At 40.2% G+C, this 26,397-nt stretch overlaps 1 protein-coding gene across 2 annotated transcripts; it reads left to right on the forward strand.

Annotated features, from left to right (window-relative positions):
* Nucleotides 1-46: 46 nt before the first annotated feature.
* Nucleotides 47-22,641, forward strand: ipo8 (importin 8). 2 transcript variants are annotated; one of them, XM_053508904.1, is made up of 24 exons: nt 47-337; nt 2,648-2,729; nt 3,863-4,019; nt 4,132-4,447; nt 4,993-5,082; nt 5,193-5,287; nt 5,382-5,466; nt 8,308-8,442; nt 9,403-9,502; nt 9,723-9,799; nt 9,893-10,009; nt 10,104-10,193; nt 10,939-11,104; nt 11,552-11,712; nt 14,071-14,196; nt 14,319-14,394; nt 14,636-14,761; nt 14,926-15,023; nt 15,373-15,468; nt 17,306-17,526; nt 17,614-17,819; nt 19,074-19,295; nt 19,907-20,036; nt 21,961-22,641. In XM_053508904.1, coding segments are annotated over exons 1-24 (3,057 nt in total). In that variant the 5' UTR covers nt 47-253; the 3' UTR covers nt 21,962-22,641. The 2 variants fall into 2 exon arrangements, with proteins under 2 accessions (XP_053364879.1, XP_053364881.1); XM_053508906.1 differs by having other exon boundaries at nt 14,319-14,385.
* Nucleotides 22,642-26,397: the final 3,756 nt, after the last annotated feature.

The raw sequence follows: 26,397 nt of genomic DNA on the forward strand, positions 1-26,397 counted from the left end.
GGTTTACGTTGTTTTACGACAACGGCTCAGCGCTTGGCGGCAGAACTGACGCTGAAGCTAGGCCTGGATGCCAAATGGCGTGTTATTCACTATATTTGTGCACTACATAGCGTATTAAAATAATACATTTTACACCCTATGTAGTGTACGTTTGAGTGTAACAGGAAAGATTTTTTTGAGTTAAGACTACCACAGCTAGCAAGCTAGCTAAACTAGCTAAAAAAGTTGCGGTTATTGTGCATTTCCGGTCTCGATGGATCCCAATCGGATTATACAGGCATTAAAGGGGACTATAGACCCGAACCTGAGACTAGCAGCTGAAAATGAGCTCAATCAGGTGTGTGTGCTTTATAAATAACTTTTCATTTGAGCCAGTTACACCGAGTGGCCTTGGTCTCTAAGTCATGATGTAAACAGAGAAGCCTGATCATTGACCTGGAGCTGATACAAAGCTCAGAACAATAGGATACTCATTATAATACAAGTCTTGTTTTTTTATTCTGCATCAGTGATGTGTGACTGTACTGGGAGTCATAATGTTTTATATCATTAAAGCTAGCAGGCTATTACATTAGAGGTAAACTGTCCTAGAATTGAGAAAGATGTGAGATTTCTGATGACATCTTAAATGTTAGTGTGTGTGTGTGTGTGTGTGTTAAAAAATCAGGAGATTTTTCCCCCCTGCACTAATTTGTTTAGATTAATCCTTGGGTTCAGCTACAGTTTACTTGTAGTTAAATAACAATAGTTACTTTGTTGCAAAGCAGCTTGACTGTAGAAGAAGTGATGAAGTTCATGAGATGAGATGAAGAGAGAAGGCCGGATTAAAAGGAAGTTTTTGAATTGTATTTTTGTGGAAGACTGGACTGGAAAGTCAGGGAAGTTAAGGGAGAATGAGATCTGGACAAAAGTATTTGGCCGAACATGCAATGGCGTTGCACAATGTTCAAATACACACAGTTCAATATGGAGTTGGTTCCCCTTTTGCAGCTATAACAGCTTCCACTCTTCTTGATGGTTGTCCTCGAGATTATGGACTGTTTCTGTTGGAATTCATGTCCACTTATTCTGTGGCGCATTTATGGAGTCAGATACTGATGTTGGATGAGATGGCCTGGCTCGCAATCTCCGTTCCAGTTCATCTCAAAGGTGCTCGATGGGGTTGAGGTCAGGGCTCTGTGTTAGGGCCAGTCAAGTTCTTCCACACCGAACTCATTAAACCATGTCTTAATAGTCCTTGCTTTGTGCACTGGTGTACAGTCATGTTGAAATAAAAAAGGGCCTTTCCCAAACTGTTGCCACAAAGTCGGAAGCGTAGCATTGTCCAAGATGTCTTGATATGCTGAAGCACTAAGATTGGGGATAAGGGGCCTGATTAATCTAAACACCTTACTTTCAGTAATTAACAGCTTTGGCCAAATACTTTTGTCTATATACTGTAGTGTACAGCGGGTGGACGAGTGGCTTTGTGGTTAGCACTGTGGTGTGATTCCTGCCTCAGGAATCTGTGTGCATGGAGTTGCATGTCCTTCCCATGCTTGGTGGGTTTTCTCCGGGTACTCCTGTTTCCTCCCACACTCCATAGACATGCAAATTAGGGTGATTGCCTGTGGTGTGTGTGAATAAGTGTGTGATGGATTGGCACCCTGTACCCTTAAAGTGGAATTAAGAGGGAACTTTGTATAGCATTTTAGAGAAGAAGGCATTAGATGTTAAGGAAGGCTGTACTGAAAAATCAGCTTTAAGAGGCTGGGAAGAATGAGGGAGAATGAGCCCTACAGTTGGCGGAAATTCAACGTAATGTATTACAATCGCTGTTGGACAAGAAAGAAAAAGAAGAAGAATCAATGATGAGGAAACCCTAAGAGGAACTAGACTCAAAAGGGAGCCTGTTCTTTCCTGAGTCATACAGAGTAATGTTAATTTTAATCTTCCTGTTCATGGTCACCTCAGTGTTTCGTCCAGTGTTCGGATTTGATTCGGCACAGGTTTTAGCCCCGATGCCCTCCCCAAGTCAAGTGCACTGATTTTTGCACCCTCATGGCTGGGATTTACCTGTCAGTCTTCCATGAGAACTTTTAAGATCCTCAGATTGTACTAATGATGCAGGTGGAGTGATGTAATGTAATCACATTCTTCATGGAGATTCTCTGGGATTTCCTGTACAAGTCATTTTTAATGCATTTGGAATAATCCTCGATAATTGAAATCACAACTGAATTGTCGGGTCAGTAAACACTCTGTGATAGGAGGAGGTTTTGTAGTCTTTCATTAGTGTACAGAAAATCCAGGAAGCGGTCACACTCTTTTTTTTTTTTTTTTTTCTCCTACCATCGACTAAATATATTTTAGATCACGTCTGAAAGGATGGGCCACTGTACAGTGGTGGTGTTTATGAATGCTTGTGGAGGTTTAATGTGATTTTGAGAGCAAGTATAATTATTATGTTTGATGACATAAAGATCGTGCTTTGTGCACAAGTACAGTCCTTCTTTGGCCAATGTGAAACATACTGCACCGAGCCTCACACACACAGCAAAAACAACAACAAAAAAAACAGCGATGTGTTTGCGTTTTTTTATGATGCATTTTTGATGTGGAGGAGCTTTTCTGAAATGGTACATCTTTGTGTTATTTTTATTTGCAGTCGTACAAGATCATCAACTTTGCCCCAACTCTGCTTCAGATCATTGTATCGGAGCAGGTGGAGTTTCCTGTACGGCAGGCAGGTTAGTACACACACACACACACACACACAGCCCAAAATTTGGCCTTTGTCAAATTCATTCAAATCTTTATGCTTGTTCATCTTTTTCTGCTTTCAACACATCAACTTCAGGGACAAAACGTTCACTTGCTGCCTAATATATCCCACCCACTTCCAGGCACCACTGTAAGAGGATATTGTAGCTATAGCTCTTGTGGCCTAAACTGTGCGGGCTGATGTGATGGGTCAGACCAACTCTAAAACCTAAAACTTCAGCTCTTGTGGGATTGTGTTTCCAGTCTGCAGTTGTCACGATGCACCAAAAGTGATCCAAGGAAGGAAAACCGGTGAACTGGTGACAGGGTCGTGGGTGGCCAAGGCTCACTGATGCACATGGGGAGTAAAGGCTGGCCCGTGTAGTCCGATCCTAAAGAAGCAGTAGTGTAGATCAAATCAAGTAAAAGGGTAATGCTGGTTCTGATAGAAAAGTGTCGGAATACACAATGCATCAATGTTTTTTTGGGAAAAGGGGGAAACAATTTAATATAATGTACAGACAGTACAGCGCAAAAGTCTTAGAAAGCACGTACAAATGCTGAAAAGAAGAAATAACATGCTATAAAGGCCAATAAATAGTAATTAATTAAACAAGGTCAGTATTTGTTGTGATGATACTTTAAGGATACTTTAGTGTTAGGTACAATTTGTACAGATTTAGAAATTAGCTGCTAAGTTTGACTAAGCGTACTACAGAACCATGCACGGTTCTTCTAAGGATTTGGTCTGTACACGCAAAACCAATTTCCTTTGTATTATTTTTTTAGCCTAAAAAGAGGTCATTTATATAACATTAAATATTACTTATATTATTAATTTTAATTTATATAATGTTATATAAAGCTGCTTTCTTTTCTGGCATACAAGTACTTTTCTGTACCTATTAATTTTGTGGTGAAATACTGTGGTGAAAAAATGTTTCAAAAGCAGAAATGCTTTCGCACTGCCTCATTAATAAAGTCATAAAATAAAAGAAAAAATCCATAGGAAAGTTTGTACTAAAAACTTATTATTTATTTCTTCTTATTATTATTATCATTAATATTATTATTGTTAAAAGGATGAATTATTAACATTTTTTTTTTTTTTGCATCACAGCTGCCATATACCTGAAAAACATGGTGAGTCAGTACTGGCAGGACCGTGAGCCGTCTCTGGGCGAGGTCGTGTTCCCCTTCAACATCCACGAGAATGACCGCGGCCAGATCCGGGAGAACATGGTGGAGGCCATCATCCGGTGTCCGGAGTCCATTCGGTCAGATACACAACTTTAAGCATGTCCTTTAGCTTAACAGTGCTGTCAAATCAACCTCAGTCACGATATTTCTTTTTATTTATGTATTAATTTTTATTCTTCTGATTGACAGGGCCCAGCTTACAGTCTGCTTGCGTGCCATAATAAAGCATGATTTCCCCGGCCGCTGGACTGGCATCGTGGATAAGATCAACCTGTACCTGCAGTCACAGAACAGTGGGAGCTGGTACGGGAGTCTGCTCGCTCTCTACCAGCTCGTCAAAAGCTACGAGTTCAGGAAGGCAGATGAGAGGGTGCCCCTGCTGGCTGCTATGCAGCTCTTCCTGCCCCGGATCCAGCAGCTCGTCACTCAGCTGCTGCCTGACGCCACTGTCTTCTCTGTCCTCATCCAGAAACAGATCCTCAAGATATTCCATGCACTCGTGCAGGTTAGCATGCAACACGTTGTCCTGACACTATACAACAATGGGTCAGTTCTCAAATCTAATTAGTCATTATATTCCTCTTATAGTGTAATGAACAATGTTCTGGTGATAATGGTAGCTCAGGGTGATAAAGGGAAGCACATGAGGCGATGCACTCATCATGTATCATACAATCCTCTGGAGACAGTGTTATAATCTCGGGTTGCTTCAGTTGGTCAGGTCTAGACATGGCAGCATTGGGTGGCAATAAGATAAAGTCAGCTGGTGACCTTAATGTACTGAATGAACAGGGTTTCACATTTATGGAGTTTTTCTATCCTGATGGCACGACCGTATTCCAGGACTTAAGGTGTTAAAGTGGAGCATGAAGAATCATTTTCACACATAAACTGGCCACCACATTGTGTTCTGTAATCAAAGCTAAAGGGGACTGAATGAAATCTTGAAATGTGCAAAGAGAATTAAGTAGTAAGCTATAAAAGCAGAGCAGAGTTGTAGTACTGAGTGTATATTTGTGTGTGTGTGTGTGTGTGTGTTTGTGTGTGTAGTATTCCTTGCCTCTCCAGCTGCTCAGTAACACAGTCATGACCCAGTGGATGGAGATCCTGAGAGCGGTCGTGGATCGGGACGTCCCTCCTGTAAGTTTTTTGTGTGTATTAAAAGATAAAAGGATTCATCCATGACAATGAGGTGAGGTTCTGCGTCCACATCTGAAGAGCCTCACAGCTGTCCTGCCTCTGGTTTCTAGGAGACTCTGGAGGTGGACGAAGACGACCGGCCCGAGTTAGTGTGGTGGAAGTGTAAGAAGTGGGCTCTACATATTATCACTAGGATGTTTGAGAGGTTTGACAGCTTAAACACATCATTTTTGTTTTATTTCAAAAGTCTTTCCGATCCCATCTCCAGGTTCATATTTTCTTTCTCTTTTCATGCTTAGGTACGGCAGCCCGGGCAACGTGACCAAGGAGTACTACGAGTTCGCAGAGTTTTTCCTAAAGACATACGCTGTTGGGATTCAACAGGTACATGTGTATTTAATAATTAATACACACACACGTTACACTAACACACTTTACTCCATCCCAAAGGCATGACATGACACTACTCCATTGGGTTTTAAACAGATGATCGTTTTGACAGAATGGCCAATAAAAGAAAGGGGCGTGGCTTTAAGTTGTTAAATCAGAGTTCAGAAAGATAGGGGGGAAAGTTGTGATTAGGTAGCATTTCAAAAATAATAAGGAGCCAAGTGTGTGTACATTACAGATAAAAATATCCAGCGATATTGATCTTGTCTTCTTCTTTGTCTTTCGGCTGTTCCCTTTCAGGGGTCGCCACAGCGAATCATCTGCCTCCATCTAACCCTATCCTCTGCATCCTCTTCTCTCACACCAACTAACTTCATGTCCTCTCTCACTGCATCCATAAATCTCCTCTGGTCTTCCTCTAGACCTCCTGCCTGGCAGTTCCAACCTCAGCATCCTTCTACCGATATATTCACAATCTCTCCTCTGAACATGCCCAAACCACCTCAATCTGGCCTCTCTGACTTTATCTCCAAAACATCTAACGTGGGTTGTCCCTCTGATAAACTCATTCTTAATCCTATCCATCCTTGTCACTCCCAAAGAGAACCTCAACATCTTTAGCTCTGCTACCTCCAACTCTGCCTCCTGTCTTTTCTTCAGCGCCACTGTCTCTAAGCCGTAGAGCATCGCTGGTCTCACCACTGTCCTGTACACCTTTCCTTTCATTCTCGCTGATACTCTTTTATCGCACAACACACCTGACACTTTTCTCCACCCATTCCAACCTGCCTGTACCCGCCTCTTCACCTCCTTTCCACACTCTCCGTTGCTCTGGACCGTTGACCCCAAGTACTTAAAATCCTGCACCTTCTTTACCTCTGCTCCCTGTAGCCTCACCGATCCTCCTGGGTCCCTCTCATTTACACACATGTATTCCGTCTTGCTGCGGCTAACCTTCATTCCTCTGCTTTCCAGAGCATACCTCCACCTCTCCAAATTTTCCTCCACCCGTTCCCTGCTCTCGCTACAGAGCACAATGTCATCTGCAAACATCATAGTCCATGGGGACTCCTGTCTTACCTCATCTGTCATCCTGTCCATTACCAGAGCAAACAAAAAGGGGCTTAGAGCCGATCCTTGATGCAGACCCACCTCCACCTTAAACTCTTCTGTCACACCTACAGCACATTTTACCACTGTCTTACAGCTCTCATACATGTCCTGCACCACTCTAACATACTTCTCTGCCACTCCAGACTTTCTCATACAACACCACAGCTCCTCTCTTGGCACCCTGTCATACGCTTTCTCTAAATCTAAAAAGACACAATGCAACTCCCTGTTACCTTCTCTGTACTTCTCCGCCAGCATCCTCAAAGCAAATACTGCATCTGATGTACTCTTTCTAGGCATAAAACCATATTGCTGCGATATTGATCTTGTAATTAATGATATTTCAGTACACTTGTGAGAACTTGCGGTATTACTACAGTGTTTCTTTTTAAAATAATATTTTTTCCCTTAAGATTCATTTTCCCTGCCCTTTGTGTTATTCTATGGTTGTAGACATAGTACAGAACCTCTAAGGTACATGAAGGAAAAAACATGTAGCAATGTATGTAAACATAGTCTTTTTATTGCAAGATCCCACAAAAAACAGAGTAACTCCTATACTTCCAGGTCATTCTTCAATTACCAGATTAATGATAGTTACAGTCACAAAAAATCCTTATCATTAACATTTACAACAGTCTGATTTAAAATAATAGATAAATATGTTTGATACCTGCATTGAGACATAGTAATAATTAATAAATACAGGTAGTCCCCGCCTTACGGACATTTGAGTTTCCTCACATACGAACAGACCGGGGTTCTACTTCCAGATCAATCAGGGAAGGAGCTCACATGTACAAATTGTACAAGAAATAGACACTGCAGTGCACCAGATACCAATTTTTACAACTATATACAATATTTTCAGTGTGTAAGTAGGTATATAAATTTCTAAAGGTATATTGTACATATGTGCGTGTGGGGGTATGAGAGAAATGAGTCAGCCTCACCAGTTTCAATGAATCAGCCTGAAAGCACAATGATCGAAAATGTCTGTCCTGTAAAGCTGTTCTGATGGTCAATAATCGTAATTTCACAGTCCAATACAGTGGAAAACAGCTCTAGTAAGCGTCCGGGATTTCCCTCATCATTTAAAGGCGCGGAGACAACACTGTTACAATCCACCGTGAAATTAATTTCCTTAGGCACAATGAGGGTTTTTGACCACATGAGGCAGTGTGGGGAAAAGTCAATCTTGACTTAGTCAAGTCAAGATTGGTATGTTTTACATTGTATATTCGTGTCTGAGGCATACAAGACTCACTTTTTCGGACTTAAGAACAAACTGTTCTTACAAAAATGCTCCCTGAGAGGAACTCGTTCGTAAGTTGGGGACTACCCTTATTCATTATGCGGTGGGGCTAAATGGCGCTAAAAACACAACAAATCAAGCACACCTGCTTGCTCTAGTATGTTCTCGCATTTTACATGCATTAAGGATCTAACCAATCATGGATGAGGCTGAATTCTTACACCCAATCAGAACAAAGAAGGTGGGATTTGTAGGAAATAGAAGTACTTAAGAAACCTAACCTCAGTTACACTAGCAAAGTAATCCTCATTCTTAATAAGAGTTGTATCTAAACTTTGAATGTTAAGTACACATGTTTGTTCTGAACGTGACCTTCAATGATTAATTTTTTTTTTCTTATGTCCTTTTAGGAATATTTTCTTTAAATTTTTTTTGCTTCATGTCATGTTTGTTTGTCGTTGTTCCAGGTCTTGTTGAAGGTGATTGACCAGCACAGACAGAAGCAGTTTGTGAGTCCACGTGTGTTACAGCAAGCCCTGAACTACCTGACACGAGGCATCTCTCACTCCATCACATGGAAACAGATAAAGCCTCACATGCAGGTCAGAATCAGGGACAGCAAGTACTAGAAGTACAATGTGTGTTGCTATTTATAAATAAAAAGCTGCCGTGTGCTCTTATGTGAAGGAAATAAAAGACGTCAGGATCGTCTGTTATTGGAGGTTGTAACAGCAACTCTGTCACAGTATTCGTAGGTACACTTTAATGAGGTTTACATCTCATTAGATATAGACCGAGTAATCTGATTGGACGGGAGGCATTCCACAGGTGGTGATGTAGAGCATTACAGCACTGGGACGTTTAACTATATGCATCAGGTGTTCAACAGTCATTACTTACACTAAATGTCTGTCGCAGCTCATGACCATCCACCGCCTTTTGGCTGCAAAGTATTAGTAAGTTAGAACTGAAAACCCCTTTCAACCCTCTGCCAATAGGGAGGGTAGTTAGTTTCGCTAATTGCGGCAGGATATGTTTTTGCTGAAAAAATAACTGAGTAAATCAACAATCAAATCATAATCTGGTAATAATAAATAGTGTTAATGGAACTGTTGTATAAAGGCAATATCACACAAGGGGAGTGCTGTTGTGCTGAATATCAGCACGGCTATGAAATCTTCAGTACCTCATGGCCAAATCACAGCGGTACTGATATTCAGCAAAACAGCACTCCCTCTCGTGTGATATTGCTTAATTACTGTACATCACATCGCATCCTAGCAGTAATATTTAACAGTAGTAGTATTATTTTGCCAAAATATAACCAGAACAATCCTAATGTTGTTCACACGTTAGCCAGCTGGAGTTTAACATCTGCATTTCAAATTAAATCAGTGTAATTATTTTGTGGCCGCAGTATTCAAACTTATGCTTAACTTGAAGTGAATCAGTCCTGAGAAGGTTTAAGATCATAAATATCTTGTATATTAAATTCTGCATGTAGCTTTAAATAAAACTTTTGAGATGTTTGTGTCATTTTTCATTTTTTTTTTTTTTTGCAGACTATAACTCAGGAGGTGGTGTTTCCTCTGATGTGTTATAAGGATGAAGATGAGAAGCTGTGGCAGGAAGATCCATACGAGTACATCCGCATGAAATTCAGTTAGTCCTTTGGTTTTCTTGAGAATTCTCTTTTTTTTTACCATCTGTCCTTCTTTAATTGTCTTATTTCTATCTGTCTTTGCTCTCTTCCCAATATTCTTATTTATCACCAGCCATGGGGTTACGTTTACCTGTTCACTATTTTTTTAAAATAATCTGATCAGCGTGATGTGTTGGATTATATCCGTGTATGTGACTTGCTGCTGCTTTGCTGCTATAGACATGTACGATGACCATGTGTTTCCCGCCACGGCGGCTCAGACTCTGCTATGCAAAGCATCTAGAAAGAGAAAAGAGGTGAGGTTTGGCTTCAGATTCCTTTATATGCTAGTTTGTATCAGAATATTATTGTGTTAATCTAATCTTCACGCTGTCTCCACGCTAAATCAGGTCCTTCCTAAGATGATGGAGTTCTGCCATCAGATATTGATGAACCCCAGCGCTGACCCCCGCAGGACTGATGGAGCGCTGCACGTCATCGGTGCTTTAGCAGATCCGTTGTTAAAGGTCCGTAACAGTTGGAGAGAGGCTGATGAATCCAATTTTCCCCTTTAACGGTGTGATATTGTTTTTTCCCCCTTTTTTCTTCTTTGTTTTGTAGAAGCAAATCTACAGAGATCAGATGGAGCTCGTGTTACAGAACTATGTGTTTCCTCTACTCAACTCCAACCTGGGTTACCTGCGTGCCAGGGTGAGGGCCAACATGTCTGAGATGGATGGATAGATGGATGGATAGATGGATGGATGGATAGATAGATGGATGGGTGGATAATTGAACAGATAAATGGATGGACAAATAAATTGGATAATTATTTGAAAGAATATGTAAATGGATGGATAGATGAATGAAGGAAGGAAATAAATTTGGACAGAATTAATGTGTAGAAGATAAATATGCATGGCTGGACAACTGGATTGATGAAAAATTAGGTGTCTGAAAGGACGGATGGATAGTTGGATGTAAAATAGAATTAATAAATACACAAATGGTTGACTGGAAGACTTGTGGATGGATAAGTTAATGCATGGACAACTGGACAGGGAAAATGGATTGATCAATAGTTGGTTAAACAAATATTGGATTAAAGTGTTAGATAGATTACTGGATGGGTAATTGGATGGATGAATTGATAACTGTATTGATCGGACTGATGAATGAATGGGTGGATGTTTAGATGCATAATTGGATTAAAAGAATAGATGTCTCATTGGATGGATGGATGAATAAAAGGATTAAAAGAAGCTTGGAAATTGAATGGATGGATGGATAGTTGGTTTAAACAGATAGATCAATAAATAGGGGATACTGGATGAATGGACAATTAAAATTGAAGTATGAATGGATGCTTAATTAGCTGGATGTTAGTATAGATGTGTGCATATGGATGTGTGGTAATCTGATGTGGTTCTGATTTTGCTTTTTGCCCCGGCTGCAGTCCTGTTGGGTTCTGCACTGCTTTAGCCCGCTAAAGTTCCACAACGAGCTGATCCTGAGGAACGCAGTGGAACTCGTCAAACAGGATCTCATCGATGACCAAGAGATGCCTGTTAAAGTAGAGGCGGCCATCGCTCTGCAGACTCTGGTCAGCAACCAGGAGCACGGTCAGTTTCTCTCACACACACACACACACACACACATAGAAAGAGATAAGGCATGTATTTAGTCAATCTGTGCATATTTATGTTCATTCCTAAGGAGCACGTATCAAATTCGAGTGAACACCCGCCCCACTGTCACGCTTCACTCTTTCAAAAACAACGACCACAATAATGCACTTGTTCATTCTAAAAAAATCCTGTCGTTGCCATAGTAACGACTCAAATTCCAGACTCTCTGCATAATCAAAAGCTTACAATAAAAGTATCATTGATATATTTTTTTTGTAAAGACACATGTATTTACCATTTTTGGAAGGAGTCTCCAGTGTCAGCTCCAGTTCAAGCTGTCATTTTTGTTTTCTGCCATGAGAGACGGAGAAGCCGACAGACAACTAAATAAATAACTACTTACGAACTAACTTACTATAAAATTGTTGTGTGTGTGTGTAGCTAAGATCTACATAAAGCCCTTCATCAGGCCTGTGATGCAGGAGCTGCTGCACGTCATCAAAGAGACGGAGAACGACGACCTGACGAGTGTCATCCAGAAGATGATCTGTGAATACAATCAGGAAGTGGCCGTGATCGCAGTAGACATGACCCAGAACCTGGTATTGTTATTGTTTATTCCTGCTTGTCTCACATACAGTCAGTAAAAGATGAATCCCGAAGTCTGAAACGAAGTCTGCCCATCCTGCTAATGACTGCAGTGTTAATAATTTAATGTTTAAAGTTTGTGTGTGTGTGTGTGTGTGTGTGTGTGTGTGTGTCTGTATATATATATATATATATATATATATATATATATATATATTATATATATATATATATATATATATATATTATATATAATACAGTGGGGGTAAGTTTGCCCACTTACAAATAAATGAAGGGTCTATTTTTATCATAGGTTTATGGATTGAGACAGAATATCAACCAAAAATCCAGAAAAAGCCCATGATACAAATGTTATGAATTAAGTTTTTGATAAGTATTTCATTCCCAAGCAAAACATTACTTAGTACTTGGTAGAGAAACCCTTGCTGGAAAGCACAGTGGGAAGACGTTTCTTGTAGTTGCTAACCAGATTTACACACATCTTGGGATGCATTTTGATTCCTTACGGATTTTCTCTAAATGTTTAAGGTTTTTTTGGCAACTCGAAGTTACAGCTCTCTCCGTGAATTTTCTGTTGGATTAAGATCTGAAGACTGGCTAGACCACTCCATGACCTTAATGTGCTTATTCTTGAGCCACTCCTTAGTTGCCTTGGCAGCAGTGGCGGCTGGTGAAAATTTTTCCTGGTGGGGCTGATGTGACAAAATATTTCTTTGCTTAGTCCAATATAAGAATTAAAATCAACAGTCAGACGATGATTACAATTAACAGTAATGATTTAATCTCCTCCTCAAAATCACCAGTTTCACAGATAAAGTAAATGAACAAATTTCCATTGTATAATACTTAAGAGATTCTTAAGAGAGTATCAAATACAATAATCAACATCAAAGGGTATGATCAGCTGGATCACCTTTCAAGCAAAGTTGCATCTCAAAGTGGTTCACACAAAGAAAAACAGTTTTAAAAATGCAGTTTAACACAACAGTCTAAAACGGGTATATTAATAAGGATCTCACCGATCTCACCTCTCTCTGATTGGCCGCGCCTCAAAAGAAAAAAAAAACTTAAATCTCGCGGTATTTTCTGCGGCTTGGGGCAGAATTTCCAGCGCCCCAAGACCATAAAATTCTGAGAAACTGATTGGCCGCATATTTATTAATTTACCCTAGCAACAGCTACATGACTGGCTATTTGGCTGCACTCAGGGGCGCTTTTTCTCAGCGCCCCATGACAGAAACGATACAAGTCTGTCTGTGGAAATTCACTGTTGAATGAATGTCACTAGGTGGGAAATGTTGTATATGTTATTCATATCGCACGTAGGCACATACTGGTGGGTAAACCGAATTAAAAAAATTAATTTGTAAAAAATATATTTTACATTTTTAGCCCCTCTTATCAGGGAGGGCGGTGCCCCAGCGCCCCCTATGGGCCGGCCGCCACTGCTTGGCAGTATGTTTGGGGTCATTTTCATGCTATAGGGACTGTGGTGTTCTTAGTGTCATAGTCAGCATTTTTCTTCCTCCGAAAACAGCAAGTCGAGTTGATGACAAAAAGCCCAATTTTGGTCTCATCTGACCACAGCAGTTTATCCCAATCTTTCTCTGTTCATTGGCAAAACTTAGACCGGTCTGTACATGTGTCTTCTTGAGGAGGGGAAGCCTTGCTGCGCTGAAGGATCAGTCCATGCAGGCATATTGTGTTACCAATGGTTTATTTGGCGACTGTGCACTCAACTGCCTTGAGATCATTCACAAGCTCCTCCCGTGTAGTCCCGGGCTGGTCCCTCATTTTTCTCATGATTATTCTTACTCCATGAGGTGAAATCTTGCATATAGTGCCATTAATGGTTACTTTGTATTTCTTCCATTTTGTGGCCCATTCCAGCCTTGTGCAGGTCTAAAATCTCGTTCCTGACTTGCTTTAACAGCCCTTTGGTCTTGCCGATGGTGCTGAGGTTTGAATGTAGGATAGAGATTTTGTAGACAGGTGGCTTTTATACACATACCACATTGTTGTTAGGCGTTCCTTCTTAAATTAATATGTGTACCACAAGGTCACATAACCAGTCTGTGAGAGGCAGAATTATTGTTGGTTGGTAGGGGATCAAATACTTATTTTCCTCATTGAAATGCAACGTAATTCATAACATTTGTATCATGTGCCTTTTCTGGATTTTTTGGTTGATATTCTGTTTCAATGCTTTACCATAAACCTATGATAAAAATTATAGACCCTTCATTTCTTAGGGGATCAAATACTTATTTTCCCCACTGTATACAGTTTTTACCTCAGCGCAATACATTTTATTTTTTTTACTGTATATTACTGTCACACACTCTGTGCAGGCAGAGATCTTCAGTAAGGTTCTACAGAGTGAGGAGTATGAAGAGAGTGAAGACAAGACAGTGATGGCGCTGGGCATCCTCAGCACCATAGACACCATCCTGACCGTCATGGAGGACCACAAAGAGGTGCGGACGTGATCTGACGTGATCTGACGTGATCTGACGTGATCTGACGTGATCTGACGTGATCTGACGTGATATGACGTGATATGACGTGATATGATATGATTGTGTGTTTTCCTCCACAGATCACTCAACAGCTGGAGGGGATCTGCCTGCAGGTCATCGGCCTTGTGCTCCAGAAGCCCATCATAGGTATGGCAGGTGTGTGTGTGGAGTCTCTTTCATTGTAAATTTCTAACATGTTTGGCCACATGATGGTGCAGTTTGACGATAAGATTAGTGTATGTCTAGTACTGAGATGGATAGAATGTGTATTCATAATAATAATATCTGTAAACATTATTCAGTACAAAATGTACGATTGGTTCTAAAGTCGGTATAGTCTTACATGCTACTTGTATGCAATATATTACTGCAACGAGTGTGTGTGTGTCTCACGCAGAGTTCTACGAGGAGATTCTGTCCCTAGCGTTCGGTCTCACCTGCCAGACCATCTCGCCTCAGATGTGGCAGCTGCTCGGCGTGCTTTACGATGTCTTCCAGCACGACTGCTTCGACTACTTTACAGGTCTGTCCTGATCAAGACCGTGGAACTGATGCTCTCTCTGAAGGGGTCACGGTTTTAAATCAGTGTAATCGTGTTAACTGTTTAAGAGAGGCTATAACGAAAAGGATGCTGCTGATGATGATAAAGGTGATGATATCTGGGATTAATTTGTTGTCTCCCTGCAGATATGATGCCTCTACTACACAATTATGTAACTGTAGACACAGACACACTTCTTTCCAATCCCAAACACATGGAGGTCATTTACACCATGTGCAAAAAGGTGAGCTGACCATCTATAGTAACTAAACAATTCAAATACTATTATTATTATTATTATTATTATTATTAATAAAAGACTCATAATATTACAATGCACATTAATGGATTCTTCAGGTTTAACCTTTTTTGGTCCTAATATAAGTGCTGCCTCCTTTTCAGTACATGGCTGAGTAGCTCTGCAATTTTTTTTTTTTTTTTACTTTTTATAAGGCAAGCTTTGGTGCAGAGATGAAGGGTTTGATTGGGACTCTTTTATTCTCGCTTACATCTTGGACAGAAACTACAACAAACTGCTCCTTTAAACCATTAAGATTCATTCAGTGTGTTGGCATGAATGTGTTTCTAATCAGGTCCTGACAAGCGATGCAGGGGAGGATGCAGAGTGCCATGCTGCTAAGTTGCTGGAGGTCATCATCTTACAGTGCCGAGGTCGGGGCATTGACCAGGTCAGCAGCATAGTGTGTCAGATCACGATGGATGTATGCAGGTAGTCCCCGACTTACGAATTTCCGTAGAAACAAACAGACTGCGGTTCTACTTCTAGTTCAGTCACAGACGTAGCTCACGTGTATTGTACAAAAAATAGACACCGCAGTGCACCAGATAGCGATATTTACAATTATATACAATATTTTTAGTGTGTAAGTGAATGTATAAAATGTCTTAAGTTTGGTTTATTGTGTGTGGGGGGGCAGTGCGGGGGAAATGAGTCAGTCTCACCAGTTTCAATGAATCAGTCCGGAAGCACCATGATGGAAAATGTAAATCCTGTAAATCTGTCGTAATGGTGAATAATCCTAATTTTGGAAGAACCTCAACCAAACAGAGTTCACAGTCCAATACAGTGGAAAACAGCTCTGAGATCCGGGATCCTGGCATCCAGGATTTCCCTCCCGATTTAAAGGCGCAGAGACAACACTGTTACATTTCACATTGAGTTTCATTTCCTTCGGCACAGTTACAGTGGGGAAGGGGACAGATTTAGTCAAGTGGATTGGTTTGCTTTGCATTGTATATTTATGTCAAAGGCGTATAAGATGCACTTTTTCAGACTTAAAAACAAATGGGACTTATGAACATGCTCCCGGAACGGAACTTGTTCGGGGACTACCTGTAATTACTACTACTACTAACTATTACTATCCTGTTATAGATCATTTTGTAAGCCAATGTAAATGTTTGAGTATATATGAGGCATGTTCGAGTCAAATGTGGACTTTCTCTTAAAAGAAGGCATAAAACCAATTTACATAAGAACATTCAGAGAGTGGAAAATCGATAGCTAAATAGTCATAAGGGGCCGTGGTGGCTCAGTGTGTTAAGGCTCTGAGTTATTGATTGGAAGGTTGGCTGTTTAAGTTAAGTTAAGCCTTTATTTGTCACATATACATTACACCACAGTGAAATTCCTTCTTCGCATATCCCAGCGTAACGGGTCAGAGCGCAGGGTCAGCCATGATACGGCGCCCCTGGAGCAGTTAGGGTTAAGGGCGTTGCTCAAGGGCCCAACAGTGGCAACCTGGTGGAGCTGAGGATCGAACCGCCGATCTTCCGATCAGTAACTCGGTGCCTTAGCCCTCTTTGACCCCCAGCTCAGCACGGTTGCCACTGTTGGGCACTTGATCAAGGCCCTTAACCCCATTCCCATATCTCCAGTACAGTCCTGATTGCACCAAGCCATTTCCATATGTTTTGATCATTCCTGGGAGGCCAGCATTTCAGACATGGCGCTGGCTTTATAATCTGGGATAAATGCATTAGTGTTGCAGGGAATTACTTGTACTTTAGGATTATAACAAAGTAATATCCTTTAATTATAACTAAGTAATATCCTATAACTAGGGATGCACCGAAATTTCGGCCGCCGGAAATTTTCGGCCGAAATAGCATTATCAGTTTCGGCCAAAACGTAAGAAAGCGCCGAAAATAAAAGCCGAAATTGTCGCCACGCCTCTCCCATCCTCCCGTCTCGTTCGCGCTGTCATTACGCATCAAACACGGAGTATGTCGGCGGTTTGGAAGCACTTCAAAGTTTCAGATGAGGACAGCAAAGTTGCAATAATTTTAATTAATTTGTAGGTTTTTAATACAAACAAAAAGAAAATATTTTAAACATGTTTTTTAATGAAGCCATTTTCGGTTTCAGTATCGGTTTTCGGCCAAGTGCATCCAAAAATTTCGGTTTCGTTTTCGGCCCAGAATTTTTATTTCGGTGCATCCCTACCTATAACCCACCAACTATACGAAATTATTCTTCACCCATTGTTTCTCCTTGATTTCCAGTGTATCCCGCTATTTGTGGAAGCGGTGTTGGAGCGTCTGACGCGCGGTGTGAAGTCCACAGAGCTGCGCACCATGTGTCTGCAGGTCGCCATCGCTGCTCTGTACTATAATCCCTCACTGCTGGTGCACACGCTAGAGAACATGCGCTTTGCCCACAGCGCCGAGCCGATCACCGCACAGTTCATCAACCAGTGGATGAACGACACAGAGTTCTTCCTAGGGTATGCTCGTCATGTCTTGCTGATTTACGTCATGTCAGTCCAAGTAGACTTTTCATTGTATATGTAATGATGTCATGTTCTGTGCAGGCTGCACGATCGTAAGATGTGCATCATCGGCCTGAGTCTGCTGATGGATATGTCCAGCCGGCTGACGGTTTTAGAAGGCGTGGCCAGTCAGATCATCCCCTCTATCCTTCTCCTGTTCCTGGGCCTTAAGCACATCTATGCCTCGCGAGTGCTCAACAAACCTGAGCAGTTCTCCAGAACACAGGGCACCGAGGAGGACGAGAACGGTAAGAGTCTCACGTAGGAATGGTATCTAATCCAGGCTTTCTATCTTTAGTCTTTAATATGAGGCTACACTTTACCTCGAAGGCATTGTTCATGTATGAATAATAACCTCTGCTCCTGCAACTCCCCAGTGAATTAAAGCTGATGAGCTCAGTCACATGATTTGCACTCTGATCCTGGAGCTCTACATCCATTTCTCATGGCATTAGTTATATATACTGTATATAGGTGCCTTGTCTGAACATTAACCTGCCGTTTGTGTTGTATTCACATGTATTAAAGATTTACACATTTACACATTTTATGATTTCTTTAACAGGTTAATTCCACAGTGTGTGTGTGTGTGTGTGTGTGTGTGTTTTAATGCTCCAGCAGAAATACCCATCAAAAAATGCATTATTTGATGGGTATTATATCTCAAACTCCTCCTCCTCCTCCGTATACATAGTTTCAGTGTCTATGCAAATGAGCTAACCTGAGACACACCCACCAGAGAACATCCCCAGGGGAGGGGCTCTTCTTATATGAGGTCACATTAAGGGAGGAAAATAATTGTCTTGTTCAGTACAAATATGGAAATAGAATAGCAGGGAATGTTTTTTTGTTTACATTCCTTTTTTACATTATTTTGCATAATAGATGCCCTTTAAGTTTGGTTCTTGATGGCTGATGTGCATAAGCTCGGTCAGAAGCTGGTTTGGAATTGGAGTGTTATTTATAATCTCATGTTTGTAGGGTTTATTTAAATAAAAAGCAGAATCATATTTGACTTATTCTACTTTAAATCGTCGAGTCAAATATAATTCTGCTTAAATAAGCATCTCTTATTGCCTGAATGGCTCTGAATCAACAGAACAAATCAGACTGGCTGTTTTAGTCACGAAACACTAAGAATTTTTACTTGTTCTGAAAAATTTTCATGTTTCCACTGCTTTAAACAAAAATGTTTTAATGTTAAAAAATAACAGTATGCTCTAAATGTCATGGCCCGGAGTTCGAGATTCCCAAGTACAGACTGAAGTAAGAGCAGAGGGATAATCAAATTCCAACTTTCAGAGTTACTTTTAAAATGTCTGTAGGCACCCATGAGTGTCTGGACATCGGTTTCATTTTGTTTTGAAAGTGCTAACCATCGCTCGTTATACTATTACTACTACTATAGATCGTAACCTTAAATTTTTTAATCATTTGAAAAAGCAAAAACATTTTACATTTCCTTGTGCACGGCATCAGCCAGGATTCTCATTCTTTTCCAGAGGAGATTCCCAGCGATGAGGATGAAGCAGGAGAGAAAAGCTCCAGCATGCAGCCATCTGGCGGCCCCAGTGGCAATGGCGACGAGGACGAGGATGAAGACGATGATGAAGATTACTGGGATGACGACGGTCTGGAGGGCACTGCGCTGGAGGAGTACAGCACGCCGCTGGATTACGACAATGGAGAAGACGAGTATCAGTTCTTTTCAGCCTCGTTGCTTCGTACGTAGCAGTACATTATTCAATTCCCTTTAAAGTTATATGAGATTCATTTACTGAATGCATGTGTTACCAAGATATACATAATGTAGCAAACAGATCTTTCACATATTTAAGGGGTTATTTCTACTTAAATACATTTTTATTTTCTATAAAATAAATTTCGTTCACGTCAAACTGGGACTTATGATAGATTTTCTGGTGAATGAAGGTGTAAAAACTGATTGACATTTACAGAAGACTTAAAGCACAGTACGGTGATGAGACTCTTAGCCGCAGTTAAACATTTAATTGTTTTGATTTCCACATGTTTGAGCCATTTAAGGAGTTCCTGCGTTTCGAACAGGCAGTCCGATAATGGTTCTGGCATACTGATAAAACTTTCTACCCTGATGGTATCCAAGCACTAGTGAAACACTGGGCTAAGTGCATTAGTGTAAAGGGGATTATATAGAAGAATAAACAAAGTTTTTTACTCTCATAACTGTGTTCTGTTATTCTGCACAATCAAGTCCCGGTTTGATTTGAACGCACCTCATACGATGTATAATCTTTTACCTATTTATTAATTTTTTTAAGCTTACTAACTTTATTGTAACTGCATTGGCTTGCAGGTGTGCAGAGCTCGGACGCAGGCTGGTATCAGATGCTAACTCAGTCTCTGAGTGATGAACAGAAGAAACAGTTGCAGGAGATCTACAGTCTGGCCCAGCAGAGGAGGAGTGCAGCAGGAAAAAGCCTGTGGTGAGGAATTACTGTCTCAAAAACGGTCTCGCTAACAGCAACATGACAAACACGTTGGCAAAAATTGCATAAAATTTCATTATGATATTTGGTGTGAGTTTTGTAAATCTGGATTTTTCTTTTTATGCTTTAAACAGGAATTTTTAAGTTTAAAGCAGTAAATGTACATGGATCATTTTTTTATGAACAAAATGTATAATTAATGGCCAAGTTGATTTGGTATAAAAACACACTTGAGGACGTGCTGACATTGGGAAACAGGAATTCCGCCTCACATCATCTTATCCTGTTGCTGATTATTTTTCTGTTACAGCACACCACAAGTGTTTTATGCTTCGCAAACATTAGGTACAATTTAGATTTAATGACATAGTAGTCATTCCATTTGAAAAGCTTATATACCAGAGGCGTTCAGGTTAAACCTTTGATTGTACAGAACACAGTCGTGAGATTAAAACCTCCCTGTATTTCTCTATATAATCTCCTGCTACATTTATGCACTTATCTCAGCGTTTCCCTTGTGCTTGAATTCCATCAAGGTTAAAAATCTTCTCAGTACCCTGGGGCCTTGATCTAGACTGTCTGCTTTACGTTTGAAACCCTGGCCTCCCAGGAACACCTTTAATGCCTCAAACATGTGGAAATGGCTTGTAAGGAGGTCTTGACTGTATGGGTGATGTGGTTCTGAGCCACCTCAGCTTGGATCATTATTCGAAACGTGTGCATTGTTCAAATGTTTTACTGCGGCTAATGAAGAGTCACTGTACTGTGTTGTGCAATGTATCGGTTTTTACGCCATCATACAGGGGAAGTTTCATCACAAATCCCGGCTTGACTTGAACGCCCCTTGTAAAAGTTAAAAACAGGAAATTTCAAGTAAGGTGAAAATGAGCATAATTATATATATATATATATATTTTTTTTTAAGTGATGTTAGTTAGTACAATGTGCAGAAGGAACACACACTATCACTGCTGTCCCAGAGGTCGAGAGAACATTGTTGCTGGGCAACTTAGAAGTATGGACAATATACTTGAACTTATGTTTTTTTTTTGTTTTTGTTTTTCCCCACAACGGCCAAAATACTGTTGCTAGGTAACGGGAAAATACGAACACCAAGCAGAAACTGGCTGACTGTGCTAATTAGCACGTAGCTGTTAAGCAGGGTGATAATGGAAAACGGACATAAGCACGGGATTGCTGACATTGTGTTTAATGTGTGGACGAATTAAGAAGAAATGACTCTCTGAATGCACAGTGTATGAAAACAAGGATGTTAAGCTCGGTGGGTTGGACATCGGATCAATCTTTTAGACCTACAGTTTTATGAAAAGCAAAAGTCTTTTTGTACAAAGGCTCTTTCATGAATAATTTAATCAGTTATGCAGTTGAATTGATCTTTTGTCAGTCGAGTCAGTTAATTGAATTGTTGGGTGAGTTTTCAATTATTAAATGCTACAAAATTGACAGATTTCTGACTGATATAGAATGGCTTTTGCAGAAAACATTGCTGATTGCATCGTTTACAAAGTACTTATTGCTTCTTCTTTTGAGATTTATGTGTGGTTGGTGCGGTACCGCCACCTACTGGACGAATGTGGAACAGATGATTAATGAGGAAAGAACTTAATTCTTTGTTCCGCACACGACCTTTTAACAAGTTACACAGCATTTCAGTGTTTATTACATACATTTATTAGATTTGACTACTTTATCATTTGTAAGAAACAGAGCTGCTTGAGACAAATCAAGACAATAATCAGACATTAATGCTGTTGAATCTGATTGAAAATCGCAATGCACAACATTCATATTGAGAGTGATACACAGCTCCAGTAGCCACATGACCCAATTATATAAGTGTTTCTGGTGGATATTGTTTAAGATCACACTTTTTCCTTTTCTCCTCCACTCTCTCTTACAGAGATCTGTCATGTGTGGGAGGAACAAGAGCACTCGGACGAAGGCACGATTGTGGGTTTTGGATCTGCAATAGTTTGAACTCCAGGACCAGCGTCCTGACTTTACATGGACACGGTCAGCGCTACACCTTCGAGCGGAGAGTCACTTCAGCCAGGGATAATAAAAACGGCTCTACAGATCCCGAACCCCAGCAGGAACACTGAGGCACTTGGATAAGAGATAAGAGGCCTTGTGATACCACAGCCTGATTCACTAATACTGTGTGTCTGAGTGAGTGAGTGTGTGAGTATGTGTGTGTGGGTGTGGGTGTGTGCGGGAGAGAGAGAGCAGGAAGTATGGCTGACAATCATGTCTATGAGCAACTAAACTTAATCTGTATTATTTGCTGGACTCCGTCACTTCCCGCCTGTAACACACTGAGGCGTCTTCTGCGAGGTGATTTGCTATATAACGGCAGAGAAACACTCACAGACACACACACACACACACACACACACTTATGCAGGTAGTGCGTCCTGTCACTGTTTTGAAGGTATGTTCGTGCTATAGCTTGTGATATACATACTGGGAAGACTCTGCTTTATATTTGTTACATGTTTGTATGTCCTACTTTGTTGTTTTTGGTTTTGTATTAGTACATTTTGAGGATTAACTTAAGTCATAAAATCAAGTCTGACACTAATATTGCCTCTGTGTCGTCATTCCAGATCCCACAATGTTGAGCCTTAAGGGTTTTTTATGTACAAAGGGAAGTTCAAGTCAAACCTGGACTTTCTTTCTCATGAATGAAGTTGTAAAACTGACAGATCTCGGGTCGAGGTGGCTCGGATCCCATTGTTCCTGCGAACATTCACCGAGTGAAAATTGACAGATAACATGTAACCAAGTCTGTCTGTGGGATCTGTCAATCATTTACAGACACTACTTTACACATTACCCGTTTCTACGCATTTACACATGTAAAGGAGTTCCCGAGAGGCCAGTGTTTTAGACGTGATGAAGACTCCTGAGAAAACATTCTACCTTGATGGTATCCAAGCCATCAAGTGAAACACTGGGATAAGTGCATTAGTGTAGCAGGAGATTATATATAGAGAAAGAAGGTCCCGGTTTGACTTGAACACCTTTTGTTTGGAAAAGGGAAAAGAAGAAAAAAAAATTACACCAAGAACCAGGTTGCCTGGCAACAGAAAGCTCTCTGTGCAAAGTTTATTTTGTCATCTGTTATTATCACATCTGTCACCCTGACAATACACAGCCGCTGTTTTTTAATATCGCCCAAGATTGTGATGTGCCTTCCTGGGGAAAATGTGTTCCTTTTTTTATATATATAATTGGAAGCTGAAATGAGCTTGCAAGAAGAAGAACATTGAGTTTGAGGCTTACTGTGTGCTTTGTATTAACTTTAAACCGTGTAAACTACACCACTGGTTGATAAGTTCCTTCAGTTTTCCCATTAGCCCATGCAGAAAGAAATAAAAATGAAAAGGTAATCTGGTTTTAAGTCAGTGTATTGCTTAAAAGAACAACAAATTTAGTGATGAATTGCTTCACTGTGTCTGATATAAAATTATAATGATGAATTGTAGGATCGATATATATGAGGCCAAGACAAGTGTTAGCTAATAGACCTAAACGAGAAGTAGGTCTAATGCATACAGTTTATGGCAGTAGTGTATCTGAGTCACAGGTTTGACCACTGGGGGCAGGAAGGCAGATGTTTTCCTCCGCACTCAAACTGGGGATTTTATACAATCAGTTCGGTATGAATCTGCATTTACGTTCACTAACAGCTCCTCCAGAAGTTTTTTTTTCCTTCTTTCACACCACAGCAACTTGCCAAAGATTGCACATTTAATTTATAAACGAACGACACCTTGTACTTGTACTGTCACCTACTTTATAACGGGTATAAACAATAACTCCTTCGCTTTTTTTCCTCCCTTGTTTACAAAATTGCACAGCTTATAATACTTTCCAAATATACTTTTCTAAATGCATTTCACCATGACCATTGAACATCATACATACATACATACAGTATGTACACTTGATAAATATAATGGAAAACCTTACAAGTGAAACAGTTGAATGCAAATCCTGATACAGGTGAAGCCCCGGAACATATTGTATGATTATGTTAAAAATTAATACATATTTCTGACATTTATTCCTTTATTCATCATCCATACCATTTATCCTGTATTCAGGGTCACAGCGGCCTGGACCCTCTCAAAGGAGAATTTTGGCACGAGGCAGGGTGCACCCTGGATGGGGTCCCAACCCATCGCAGGACACACACTTATACACACACTTATATACTCATTTACACACTACAGGCAATTTGGGAATGCCAATTAGCCTAATAAAGCATAATAATTGGACTCTATGTGGAAATCCACCAAGCACTGGGAGAACATGCAAGCCCCATGCACACAGACCCGAGGTGCGAGACGACAGTGCTAGCGGTTAGGCCTATGTGCCGCCCTTTGTGACAACAATACAATTTTTTTTTTTAATCAAGGACTTTAATTGTGCTTGTTTATATGATATAAGCCTGTGACTTGCCAAACCTGTGCAGCCAGAGCTACACTCTTAAATCTGTTCATTAGGATTATTTACTTATCAGGAGGAGATGCAGTACGAGTCCCTGTGTATGACTGGTGAAAATAACATATTAAAACAAACTCATTAATATAACCTCTCTCTCTCACACCTTTCTGAAAATTATACACAACGTCTGGAGAGTCAGAGTCGTGCATTCAGTCATGCTGAAACACAAATGAGAATTCGACAGCAATGATGAGTCATTTTTATATAACGTTTTTGTTTAAAATTGTGTTCAAGGTGCAATTGTGTTTGTTTTTTTTTGGTTAATTAAGGGTGGAACATAATAATAAAAACGGTTGCATGATAGTACAGATTTGCCTGTAGTATATGATTGGGGGGTGTATATGTGCTTGTGCACTGTTCCTTGCACTAAGTTCCCTGGGATAGGCTCTAGTCCCCTATGACCTACACAGGTTATATGGAATAGAAAATGGACTGATGGACATAAAAATAATGGGTTAAGCTCTGACCTTAGCAAAAGTTGCTTTAAAAAATGCTATTTTGGAAAACTAATCTTGGTTCTGGACAATGCCTCCTGTCAGACATTTGATAGACACTGTACAGGCTGTTTAAGTGTCTTGGGGCAGAGCTTTGTGATCCTGGGAGGGAATCATTCAAATATCAATTCTTGGACAAAAAAAATACTTCTCTGACCTAATACACCTTTAAAGATGTATTCAAGTTACCTTACTGACCCTCTAAGATGGTCATGTGTACATGCAATAATACATGTTAAATGTGTTTTAGGACTGTGCATGACTTGTGGCATTGCACGACACCAGAAGTATTTCTGATTCTTCCTCGAATATTATTAATCAAAGATATCTTAAAGAGTAAATATAACATAGCCAGCGTATTGCAAATTTGTCCTAGGTCCCGAGCAGCATTGCAGTCAAAAGTCAAAAGGAAGTTAGTCTTGTGCTATAAACTGCTGCCATTATAACTACAGATACAGGCATAAGAAAAGGTTTTTGTGTCACAAATGAGAAAACAGGACACCAGTAGATTGCCGTCACTAGTTTTCTTGTATTGGCAAAAGAAAGACATGAAGATTGGATGGTAAAATGCAGATGAAGTGCACAGTTCTTATAAGCTTACTTTATTGCTATAAGGGTTAAGATATTGTTTAATCCTCAATCAGCTTTGGTAATCACGCTCAGTGTGATATTATTTGCTTAAAGCCCACAGCATCAGGTTTAAAAGGAGCTAAAAGCACTGCTACATCATTACTTGATAGGAATTTGCATGATATGGTCCTTAACTGCGCTAAACACATGCTGCATTTAAGGCCCACCTTTGTGCTCTAGGATTGGCTCGCATTTCACACCCTGGGAAGATCTAACCAATCCCAGATGATGCTGAATTCTTGAAACTAGTTATAAACTATTAAATTTTATTTTATATGTATAGCGCTTTTACCAAATGTCATTGTCGCAAAACAGATTTATACAATCAAAAAAAAATTATGCTAATTTGTATGGAATGTGTAACAAACTGATTAGATGGTCCCTGATGAGCAAGCCGGGGGCGAGGAAAGACTCCCTGAGATGGCAATAGGAAAAACCTTGAGAGGAACCAGACTCAATAGGGAACCCATCCTCATTTGGATGATAACAGTAATAGCAGGGATTGATCTGCAGTCATACTGTGTGTTAGGCGGCTGGAAAAGTTATACAGAACACAGGATCATGAGAAAAATAATGTTTTTACATCATACTGTATATTAATGTTAGAATAAGTCCACAGCTGTCGGTTGTACTTAAAAACACTTAGATAGTGTTAATACAATTTATTAATATAAAGAAGAAAAACAAAGACAAACAAAGAT

The sequence above is a fragment of the Clarias gariepinus genome, chromosome 12 (genome assembly GCF_024256425.1).
Source record: "Clarias gariepinus isolate MV-2021 ecotype Netherlands chromosome 12, CGAR_prim_01v2, whole genome shotgun sequence".
Classification (NCBI taxonomy): Eukaryota; Metazoa; Chordata; class Actinopteri; order Siluriformes; family Clariidae; genus Clarias; species Clarias gariepinus.

Bases quoted from the DNA above. Each gene is read 5' to 3' on its own strand.
- ipo8 (XM_053508904.1), top strand. From the start codon at position 254: ATGGATCCCAATCGGATTATACAGGCATTAAAGGGGACTATAGACCCG. The intron at 2,730-3,862 runs GTTAGTACACAC...TTTGCATCACAG, and splicing joins GTTTCCTGTACGGCAGGCAG to CTGCCATATACCTGAAAAAC. The intron at 19,296-19,906 runs GTACGTAGCAGT...ATTGGCTTGCAG, and splicing joins CTTTTCAGCCTCGTTGCTTC to GTGTGCAGAGCTCGGACGCA.